Consider the following 12,601-nt stretch of genomic DNA (forward strand, 5'->3'; position numbering starts at 1 on the left):
TCCGGTCCCTTTACTCTCGGTGCCAGAGCTTGGTCCGCATTGCCGGCAGTAAGTCGGACCTGTTTCCCGTGGGAGTTGGACTCCGCCAGGGCTGCCCTTTGTCACCGGTTCTGTTCATAACTTTTATGGACAGGATTTCTAGGCACAGCCAGGGCGTTGAGGGGCTGCGATTCGGTGGCCTTAGGATTGGGTCGCTGCTTTTTGCGGACGATCTAGTCTTGTTGGCTTCATCGGATCGTGACCTTCAGCTCTCTCTGGAGCGGTTTGCAGCCGAGTGTGAAGCGGCTGGGATGAGAATCAGCACCTCCAAATCCGAGGCCATGGTTCTCAGCCGGAAAAGGGTGGAGTGCAGTCTCCAGGTCGGGGATGAGATCCTGCCTCAAGTGGAGGAGTTCAAGTATCTCGGGGTCTTGTTCACGAGTGAGGGAAGGATGGAACGGGAGATCGACCGGCGGATCGGTGCGGCTTCTGCAGTGATGCGGACTCTGCACCGGTCCGTCGTGGTGAAGAAGGAGCTGAGCCGAAAGGCGAAGCTCTCGATTTACCAGTTGATCTACGTTCCTACCCTCACCTATGGTCACGAGCTTTGGGTAGTGACCGAAAGAATAAGATCGCGAATACAAGCGGCCGAAATGAGCTTCCTTCGCAGGGTGGCTGGGGTCTCCCTTAGAGATAGGGTGAGAAGCTCGGCCATCCGCGAGGAGCTCAGAGTAGAACCGCTGCTCCTCCGCATCGAGAGGAACCAGTTGAGGTGGCTCGGGCATCTCGTGAGGATGCCTCCTGGACGTCTCCCTGGTGAGATGTTCCGGGCACGTCCCTCCGGGAGGCGGCCCCGGGGAAGACCCAGGACACGCTGGAGGGACTACGTCTCTCGGCTGGCCTGGGAACGCCTTGGGGTCCCCCTGGGAGAGTTGGCAGAAGTGGCTGGGGAGAGGGAAGTCTGGGTCTCCCTGCTGAAGCTGCTGCCCCCGCGACCCGAACATGGATAAGCGGAAGAAAACGAACGAACGAACGAACGAACGAACGATATATATATATATATGTACAGTGGTCCCTCGTTTATTGCGGGGGATACGTTCTAAAAATAACCCGCAATAAACGAAATCCGCAAAGTAAGTTTTGCAATTATTATGCATGTTTTAAGGCCGTAAAAAAAACCCTAACCACACACTTTTATACACTTTTCTCAGACAGGCATTAACATTTTCTCACATTTCTCTCTTATTTAAACACTCTCAAAGTTCAAACTTTCGCAGATTTAACAAAAAGAAGTACAATACTGTATTAGTAAATGAAACCAAAGATCAAAACCTGTTTTCAAAGCCAAACATTTTTAACAAATTTAATTTTAATGATCAATCTATGAGGTTTGACACATAAGAAATTATTACTAGTAACTAGTAACTAGTAACTTACGCGTATTTCACAGTTCCTCTGACGGTGCCAAACACAATGCGCATTCATACTGTACAGTACGCTGTAAAAAAAAAGCATGCAAAATTGCAAAAAAAAATCAGCGAAACAGCGAGTCCGCGAAAAGTGAACCCCGTTATAGTGAGGGACGACTGTATATATATAAAAAATCATTGACTGTATTCCATCACTTTCCGTCTTTCTCAAGATCAACTTCCCCATGTCCAGCCCAAAGAACTGTCTACCAGAGTGGGCCCTCGAGTGGTTGATTGTAAATTCATTTACAACCTCAGGTACAAACTCACAACATCCCCACCCATCCCGATTTAGAAACAGTTTCACTCACCATTTCCTGCAATAAATCTAATGTTTCGGTCATCACACACGATACAATTTCATCTTCTGTTTGTCCCTCCCTTGCAGGCCATACAGGTGGCCGGCAGTCCTCCCTCCAACATGCTTTCCTAAAAAAAACCTCTAAGAGTGAGAGAAACAACAACATGATGATGAGGACACCAGAGCCCCATCTGAACCCTGTACTCACAAGGTGTGTGGCGCAGAACTGCCACTCCAACTCGACCTGGCCCGCCGATACCTCCACTTCATTGGTCTTGGACATAACGCCCTGTCCAGACCCCGCTTCCTCAGTCTCTTGTCCCTTCACACCCACTATTCTCCTCACCGCCAAACAGTACAGATCTAATCAAAACCTAGCCAGACCACATCACAAACTCATGGACTGGGCCTTCAGACCCCGTAAACCCGTTCTCATGTTAGGCGACTCTAACATAAGATGAAGCCCACCACATACACACCCTACACTACAACTAGAATGATACCCTGGGGCCAATCTGTATCATTTCCTCAAAATCTGTTAAAAAAACTGATCAACCCATCCACCAAAATCCTCGTTCTGTCAATTGGACTCAAAAACAGGGACAGGGATCCAAAACAAACCTTCCCTTCCCCAATGTAGACATCTTCTTTCCCATATTACTTTCCCATCCCAAACTTCTCTCCTCATCTTACACCCCTACAACAACAACTCAGCAACTCAGGTCCCCTTCTGCAGTTACAATAGACCATCTCAGACACACCAATACTCTCCCACCTCCCACCTTCTCCTACTTCTCATCCATCTCCTCCTACATCTAACATACTCAACCTCTCCAAACTCCTCACTCTCTCCACAGCCCAAACCACCTTATTAGAAAGGGACTCACATTCGTCCTCCGCCCCACCCAGTATCACCGGGAGGAACTTCAAAGGGACTTCCATCCAGTATCACAGAAGAATTAAACTAACAGCCTACTTCCATGCAAAATCCGACTCTGATCCAATTCCAATTGTTACATCACATTGCCTGTGAGGACTCAAGGCCATGAGCTGGAACTCTAGACCAAGGGTCAGCAATTAGCAGGCCGCGGGCCAAAACTGGCCCACCATCAATTATATCTGGCCCGCTAGATGACGTTGATTTATTTAAAAAAAAAAAAAAAAAAAAAAAAAAAAAAAATTAAATATATCTTTTAAATCTTATGTTTTTTTGTCAAAAATACAACAATTCCACAGATTTCACAACATTTATTGAAAAGTAGCTGATAAGTAACGTGACAGCAGCCAGAACATCCTCGCAGCCTCTTTACTTGACGCATAGGTTGGAACACGGGTTGGCACGTGCGTGCGCTATAACCTGTGGAAAATAAAAGTGTCCTGTGTCCCTTTTGCAACGGACAACGTGAACAAATATGTTTCATTAAATTTAAAAAATTATTTAAAAAAACAAACAAGGTCAGCTCAAATATCAAATATCCTAATTAAAAAATGCAAATGCACATCAGCGGCATGGGGAAACATCTGCGCTGCTCCTGCTGAGCTACTGCGCTGTTCCTGAATTAAGAAAGATGCTGCTGTGTGCATCCAAGGATTTAATTTTCTGTGTTTGCGCCTCTGTCCCGAGAGCATATGCGTTTTCGAAGTGGCCATGCTTTGTCTCGTGGTGTCTTCTAATATTGTATTCTTCACAAACTGCAACAACCTCGTTGCAAATGAGACACGTCGGCTTGGCATTAATAAATGCAGACTAGTCCTGTATTTGGCATCAACTTTTCTTTTCGTGGCTTTTGACAGCGTCATTTTGCATCGATAGCTAGCAATCTTCAGATGATTTCCACAGCATCCAAAACATAAAAATTGGCGATTCAGACTCCAGGAGATGCAGCAGTGGGCGTAAAAACAGCACATAGAAGCAAATTGATGTTTTAAAATAAATTAAATGCATTTTTAAAGTTAAATAATGTTTATTTTTATTAATAGAAAAAATAGAAAACTTTTTTTTCCAGTAGGAAAGCATGTCCATGGCCCGCGATGGAACTGTCAGAAAAAAAATTGGCCGGGGTCCAAATTTATTTGCCGACCCCTGCTCTAGACCATTACCTGTTTTGAAAGAACCACTTAGAACTTTTATCCACTTCCGCATTCCACTAAAATATTAAAAAGAATATACTATTCACCCCCCAGATCTTTCTCCTATCCCTCCACTAGGACCAAAACTCCACTTCAGTCGCCACCTCCAATTGCTCCGCTTTCACCAACCCTCACTCCACCTCCCTGCAGAAAAATCCTCACAGGCCCAAATCCATAGACCTCTGGACCAACAAAATAGCACCCTGGACCTGCACTCCATATCGCTTACAACCCACAGCAACTTCAGTGTCTCGGTTTTAATTGGCAGAAATAATTCCACCTCTCTGCTCTACACCCGCAGGTGGCGCTGATTCTGGAGCTGGCATAACCTTGCAGCGGGCCCCACTAGAATAGAAGGAGGAGGGTAACATTATGATAAGAGGGACAATAAAAGCTAAACCTGCCGGCATGAAATCCCAATCTGAACCCTCCTCACAACACAGTTCTGGGGCCATAATGCTCAACGGTGCCATCCCAGAGATCGGCGCCCCTGCCAACCTGGAACAGAACATTTCTGGATCATCACTAGACTCCCCTCCCCGCCAACGCACACTCACACCCATCCTGCCAGGAAAATTCAAACCTACTTATCATCTTAGCAGACCAAACCGCAGGCTCCAGGACTGGCTTTTCAGGGTCCAGAAGCCAGTCCTGGTGCTTGGAGACTCAAACATTAACCAGATGCCATCACACCACAACACACAACTTGACAGTTACCCCTGGGCCAACCTCTATTAATTCCTCAAAGTCTGCGAAACCACACCAAACCCAAGAATAAAAATTGTCATTCTATCCACTGGTATCAATAACAGAGACCAGGACCCGAAACTTACATCATGTAAACAATTAAAAGCACTCTACAAACAAGTGACAGTCACCTTTCTCAATGCCGATATTTACTTTCCAAGTATGAATTACTCCCCCAACCTCACACTAAAACAACAGAGCAATCTCAAACTGATCAACAACACAATAGCCACACACCTGCCATTCTTAAAAGAAATTCCCCACAACACCTTCACAACAGAAAAGGACAATATTCACTGGAAACTGGACACCGCAAAACACATTTATTGAAAACTGGTGTACACAGCTAAATTTTTAACTTCAAACAAACCTACACAGGAATTAAACACCAAACCTGGACCTGGGCTGGAGCTCAACATCCAGTATTCTTTCTATTTCTATTTTATTATTTTCTATTCTAACAAATAACCCTATTGGAAAAAGGTCTATCTTTTATCCCATGTCCAGTCAAATTTGACCAGGAGGAACTTCATAGGGACCTTCACCAATACCATCGACGAATAAAATTAACTGAATATTTTCATAATCAACCCAACCATAAACAGAAACCATTTACACACCCCTCAAATTGGGAACCCTCAATACAACAACTTACTCCTCTAACCCGCAACCACCTCACAAACAACAGAAAAATTCTACGTGGTTACCAACCTCCGACAGACGTCTCGGACAACCTGTCGGAGGCCAAACGCAAAGGTCTATCTTCACTCACAAAAAATCCCAACATCATTATAAAACCAGCAGATAAAGGATCTAAAATTGTCATAATAGATAGTCACCACTACATAACAGAAGCCAACCGCCAACTTTCCAACACCATCCACTATAAACCAATAAAAACAAGCATCCAGACTCAAACACAATTGGCAGTCCGCAACATCATTCAATCACTATACCTTAAAAAAATGATCACATCAAAACAAAAGGATTACTTGTATGGTCCAGATAACCCACGCCCCAGACAATTCTATCTATTGCCCAAAATTCACAAGGAACCTCAGACCTGGACCATTCCCTATGAAGTTCCTCCTGGCCGCCGATAGTTCCAGATTGTAATAGTGCCACCTACAAGATTTCGGAATACATTGAACACTTCCTCGGTCGACTTTCCACAAAACACCCCAGTTATATTAAAGACACCTACCACTTTCTTGAAACCATCCGACCCATGGCTGTCCCGATGAAGTCTTATTTATTCGCAATTGACATCGAGTCTTTACACTAACATCAATACAACCGCAGGATTGCAAGCAGTTACCTTCATCTTTCAAAAATACCCAGACATTAATAGGCCGGATTCTGAATTAATTCAACTCTTAACCATCTGCCTAAACAATTTGATTTTGAATACAATAACCAAAACAACCCCCAAATATATGGGACAGCCATGGGCCAGAAGATTGCCCCATCATATGCCAACATTTATATGAGCGAGTGGGAGCGAGAAGCACTGGCCAAGTGTACACACAAACCACTAATTTACCTCAGTTTTCTAGATGACATCTTTGGTATCTGGACCCACAACATCAGTCAAATCATTTTTTAAAACACTTAACAATCACCACTCGGCAATAAAATTAAAACATACTATAGACCAGAGACAGATCAATTTCCTAGACACCAGTTTTTTTTCACCCTCCACCACATCATACACCAATTTACTTACCAAAGTTTACTTCAAGGCCACAGATACCCATGCTCTATTACATAAAAACAGCTACCACCCCAAACATACCTTTCAGGGCATTCTCAAATCTCAAATAATTTGGTTTCACCGCATCTCAGAACACTCAGATTTCAATAGTGCAGTATCCTTATTATTCAAATCACTCCGCAATAGAGGTTACTCCAAACACTTTTTCTGTTACATTAAAAATAATACCTTGGCCACCCTCGCTCCCACTCTCTCTCACACCCACACAGCTACACTCACAACAACCCCTCACACTACACCAACCCCATTTGACCAAAACCCTAACCTCCCCTCTCCTTACCCTAACCTCAACCCCTACCCGAAACAGGGTTTGTATCCCAATCCTAACCCCAACCTTTCTCCTCCCGGACCTAATCCACAACCAGACACCAACCCTCCCACACCCAACCCGCACACTAATCCTAACCTTAACCCACTGCCCACTGACCCTAAATGGATTCACCTATTAAAAATGATAGAGCCAACTGGCCTAAATGAAAAATATTATGGTCGATCCATTTCACTTACTAACAACTATTTTTTGACATTCACTAGGAATGATAGTCCTCCTTGTCTTCCAGGATCCTCTCTCAAATATAGGTTTTTAGGTGGGATCCCCTCTGCTCCGAAACAAACCCAGACCCCCCGTCCCTATCTTCTCTTCCCTCCTTCCTAAAACTGCCCCCCCCCCCCCCCCCCCCACCCCCCCTCAACCCCCCCCCCCCCCCCCCCCCCCCCCCACCCCCCCCCCCCCCACCCCCCCCCCCCCCTTTGTATTAATTCCTCTCTAAGTGTGTGCATTGTTTTTGTACACTCTTTTTTGCATGCTGTGTGCGTGTACTATTTTAGACTACCTTATTATCACTCACCAGGTGTCTGCTGTGCTTTTACTAACATTTAAATTTGTTATTGCTATGCATGAACTATGATTTTAGCTTATCTTATGATTTTCTTATCATTTTACTTATTATGTTATTAATACAAACTTTTATTTCATTTATTTTTTATTTATATATATAAAGGTATTATTTTTTTTTGTTTCTTTTTTTTTTTTTTTTATAGATTTTATTATTTATTTATTTATTGATTATTTATTTTTTTAATGATTAAATCCACAGAGAGGAATCACTATTTTATCATTTCCCAATTTTAGGGGTCCAATTGCGGAGGGGATCCCCCCTAAGAAATGTTCCTTTTGACTGTCCTAACTAAAAATAAAAATGCTCACCCCAACCTCTGTGCTCTTTACTTTTTTCACCATACCCATTTTATGATTTTTTAATATTGCTTTTAGAGGGACCGTATGTTAGCACTTCATTTTAATCAGATGTTTTTTTACATACATTTGAGATTACCTCACTTTATAATTTTATTGTAGTACACCTGCATGTATTTGAACTGTTTTTATAATGTGTTTTCGAACCATTTGATTACATATAGCACTTATAATGTGATCCCTTAAACCACTATTATATGAAATATAATATAACTATAAATAAATATGTCCCACATACTCTATTATATCCAACTTTTTTTTTTTTTTGAACTGCAGTTCAAAGTGCCCACGCCCTTGTCTGTAGCCAGCCTAAGGCACACCTGTGCAATATTCATGCTGTCTAATTAGCATCTTGATATGCCACACCTGTGAGGTGGGATGGATTATCTCGGCAAAAGAGAAGTGCTCACTATCACAGATTTACACAGGTTTGTAAACAATATTTAAGAGCTATGGTTAGCTATGGTTGGTTTGTGTATATAGAAAATGTATCTAAAAATGTTTTAGATCTTTGACTTCAGCTGATGAAAAATGAGAGCATAAACAAAAGTGTTTATATTTTTGTTTAGTTTATATTTAATACCCATTTAATGAAGACATTCCTTAAAGAATTCAATGATAGTATGTAGATGTTTATTTCACTACAAAACATTGCTAATACTACATAATAAATTACATGAAACACAACCTTTTACTAAAATAAGCAGAAAAATTCAGTGAAATTACTGTCTTATAATAAGGCTTTTACCATTTAATAATGCCGTACGTCTGATGTTTTTCAATGAAACTGAATGGGATCAGATGTAAAATAACCAACTGCTGCATGTAAATTGTACAGGAAAACCAGTTTAGCATGTCATTTTTATAATGTTATTTTGTAAAGGAATACAGTTTTAAATTGTAAAATGTAATGTGTTTTACACTCTGCTGTATTTTTTACAATATTATTATGGCAACCACAGCTGCCAGTTTTTTTCCCCGTTAAAAACAATGCCTTTTTTCTAACAGTGTGGGATGTCTCCAAAGAGTCGCAATGTTGTGCAAGAATGCACAGTCAATGGTGATGGTGTCACAGGCCCTGTTGGGACCCTGAGGCTTTTTATGCACTGAAACCTAGAAAAATCTCCATCTGTGGTGGCACACAAATCAGGTTTTGCATCATCTCTCTGCAGCTCCATGTTAGTATGGTATATTTGAGTATAAAGGTATGACCTGATTTGTGCAATTCATAGGACTGTCAACAGCTTTTTGTACGGACATGACAGAAGCCATGCAAGTGCGAAAAGTCACTTGACAGAACTATCTTTCAGGATTCTGTTTCTACCTGACAAAAACATTCTTTGGCACATAGCTAAAATTAAGCTTACTACAGAGCAGACTAGTTCTTAATCCCTAACTCTGTACAGTGCAGTTGTTTCTTTGTTAAGCTGACACTGAAATGAACATTTCTGTAAACAACTACAGCAACTTGCCTCCAAATAAGAGCTGACAAAAAAAAAAAAAAAACACAGTTGAGCACATTTCATCCACATGCAGTTATTCTGCCAGACAGTGTATGAACTGGAGATTTGAACATACATCACAATGTCACAGAACATAACTTGAGTATACACTTTAGCCCACTAATGTTGATTGTTGATTTTTTTGGTCTCTGCTGGACAAAGTTGTAGCTTTTTGATCTCTTGCATTGAATTGTGGGAAAATAGGCCATCCTAATTGATATCTTAATTATCTTAATCATCAAAATTACCAGACATTCAAGAGCAGGCTGAATATTCTATGAATGAAATTAGCTAGCCACTTTAATTTTTTACCCACATTTGGTGGATGGTGCTTTTTACCCACCCCAATTGCTATCCATTGAGAATTGTTGTGCATTGAATCATTAAGAAGTAAATCATAATCGTGGCACCAATAAAGTAAAGCTTGGACACATGCACACTGACAACATTGAGGAACAAATGGTCCAGGGGTGAAGGAGGACCTTTTAGTGCCATTAAACTGAAACTTTGGCATTTTGTTATGTGTATTTGTGATATGAGATTGAAAGTTCCTCATTCAACACTGCAAGAGCTCCACATGTGAATGCTGCTGTAAAGATTTACACAATTCAGTTAGGACTAAAAGTTCAATTGAGATTATTATGTTGGTGGCAAGTTCATCCTCCTAGAAAAATGATATTTATTCTAAACATTATTTCCTAAATATGGAACACCTTTGAAGACCAGTAATGCTAAAACAAAGAAACTTTCAAACTGACTTTACTCAGTTTACATCAGTGTGCTGTTTCCTGTACCATCTGCTCTATTGCCGAAGCCAGTGAGGAATTATCACCAACTCTCAGCAGCTCTGTTTCCAGCAGCAGTAGGCAGCTGTTTTCAGTGAAACAAACTCTGTAAAGCCCACTGTAACTGTAGCACACCAAATAGCAGACAGGCAGAAGGCTAGCTGAGAAAGTAAATCTTAAAGTTAATCTAGAATCATTGTCATTGTCTCACTGTCTTCCTGACATGATTGTCAAAAGCAATAAAAAAAAAAAAAAAAACTCAACCAAGATTACAAACTTTTGATGAAGTTTAGGCCCAAAAACAACCTGGTTAACGTTCATGAAAGTCACAGTTAAAAGAAACCATTGACTGAAACAGGAAACATCACTTATCTCCTGTCATAAATACAACATTCTACAAAATCAAGACTTCAACCTTTGTATTGACGGAGCAGGTATTCTTCCGTGCAGGCACTCCTCAGTGTCAGTCTCTTGGTGGTCTGATACACAAGGACGCAGGGAGCATTTTACAAAGCAGCTGTCGCAAAGGCTGAACATCTTGATGTTGCTATGGGCAACAAATAAACCTCCTGTTGGATGACAGTCACGGGGGTTTAAGTGCTCTCTGTGGTTTAAATGCTCATCTGTCTATTGCCTGCAGGGCCAACACACAAGGAACTGATGCCCCGTATCTTACAGAGTCTGCAGAAAGCCTGCAGCAGCTGTTTGTTCACTGAGATCAGGCTGAGCGCTCACTTCATATTTTTGTGGTTCTCAAAAACAGAATGTACTATGCAGTCAGGATGTATTTGGCCAGTAACACAATTACTTTGTGTCGACTCTGTACACCAATGAATAAACAATGGGCTTCATTCACAGGCCTTAGTGTCAGATCACACAAACCAGACAGTTTAAAAGACTATGGATAGTGGACGCTTACAGGTTGACCATGAACCACAATGTCCCCAGCTAAAATCTGGCCAGGGTCATCTAATCACTATTGTCCTCTAATAAAGACATAATGATATGTATATCTCCAGAAGAAGTTCAAGCAAGAATGAAGTAGAAAGTTCAGAACAGCACAGCAAGGAAAAGATGATTGTGTATAATGTATTTCTTTTCTTTTTTTTTTAATAATTAAAGTAAAATCAATGATGGATCTGTGTGAAGGTTGTTTTGAAATAAATAAATGAAAAAAATACAACTTTCAGTTGAGTTTCTTGTTTTGTTTATGACTCAGGTGACTCAGCATACAGGCCAGATGCTTTTGTTTTCTCTTCAAGTTGTATTGGTGAAAGCTAATAGTTTTGATTTGTAGCAGCATTAAATCCACATGACATTCCAAGGCTTCCTTCAAATGACAGACACTTTAATATGTGCATTATCTCAAGCCTCTCAGTGCTGCCTCTATTTTCCTTATTGATACTGTAATGCACACATGCCAGACACTGGATCATCCTCTGCTTCCAAGAGCTGAGTTTGAAAATGTTTGTGCAATTATTAGATTTCTACCCTGTCAATCTATAACAATGTTCTTTTCACAGCTTCTAATAATAGGTGGCTGCACTTAGTTTGGAACAGTAAACCATAGCCTCTCCTTCATGTGGTCCTGTCATCATCTCCACTCATGGATCATATGAAAGGTTTACATCATAACTAACTGACCATGCAAATCATTGGTATTCTTTTGATTCTTTCTGTTATTCATGCTGAGTGTCGCAGAGTATGACAACGTAGCGACTCTCTCTGTAATTGCTCTTAATACATGTATGTAATATGTTATTGTATCTGTTTCCTCTGAATGAACAGGATTCTCTCTGCGCCTGTGTGGTGTGGTGTCAGAGAGGAATAACTGCTGTGAGAATAAAAGAAGAGTTTAAAAGACACTGCCTAATCAGATCCAAAGTGGTCCTGCAAATCACAAGTTGTCCAGAACAGACACAAAAAACCTTTAACAGGGAAAAAATGTGGAAGAAACCTCAGGAAGAGCCACAGAGGAGGGATACCTCTCCCAGGACGGACAGACGTGCAATGGATGTCAAGTGTACAGGACAAATTAACACAAACATACAAACACTAACACAAACATTAACACAAACATTGTACAATTACAATGACTGACAAAATGACAATGAATTACAATGAATGATAAAATGACAATGAATTACAATGAATGATAAAATTATTACAGTAGCAGTGGAACCAGTGATAGAGATAGAGAGACACAGATGCACAGCAGCAGCAAATCATCAACTAATTATAAACTGTGATGGAGATATGGTAGCAATAATGACAGTAGTAATAAGCTCTATCAAAAAGGAAAGTCTGAGTCTACTTTTAAAGGTGTTGACCGTGTAATATGCAACAATTCTCTGTAAAAATGGCTACAATATCCACAGTATTTATCTGCAGTTTCACAGTTTAATACTATATTCTTAAGGACATAAACAATTGGATGACATGCAACTTTCTGACACAAAACTGAAGTTCTTGTAATTGGACCCAAACACCTCAGAAACTCTCTTTCTAGAGACTTAGTTACTTTAGATGGGATCACCCTGGCCTCCAGCTCCACTGTAAAGAATCTTGGAGTTGTTTTTGATCAGGATTTGTCCTTTAACGTCCACATAAAACAAATTTCGAAGACTCCTTTCTTTCAGCTACGTAACAATGCAAAAAT

At 41.0% G+C, this 12,601-nt stretch overlaps 1 protein-coding gene across 2 annotated transcripts in view; it reads right to left on the bottom strand.

Annotated features, from left to right (window-relative positions):
• LOC109138876 (uncharacterized protein C14orf132) overlaps positions 1-12,601 on the bottom strand; it is a 62,707-nt gene that overhangs the window by 8,880 nt on the left and 41,226 nt on the right. The window contains exon 1 of one of the 2 annotated variants that reach the window (XM_027284191.1): positions 1,760-1,882. The exons of the other annotated variant lie outside the window; for it this stretch is intronic. Coding sequence (XP_027139992.1) covers positions 1,760-1,792 — 33 coding nt within the window. The 5' untranslated portion in view covers positions 1,793-1,882. Of the gene's footprint in view, positions 1-1,759; positions 1,883-12,601 lie in introns of those variants that run through there. 2 annotated transcript variants of the gene reach the window in all.

Source organism: Larimichthys crocea, chromosome XI (assembly GCF_000972845.2).
Source record: "Larimichthys crocea isolate SSNF chromosome XI, L_crocea_2.0, whole genome shotgun sequence".
NCBI lineage: Eukaryota > Metazoa > Chordata > Actinopteri > Sciaenidae > Larimichthys > Larimichthys crocea.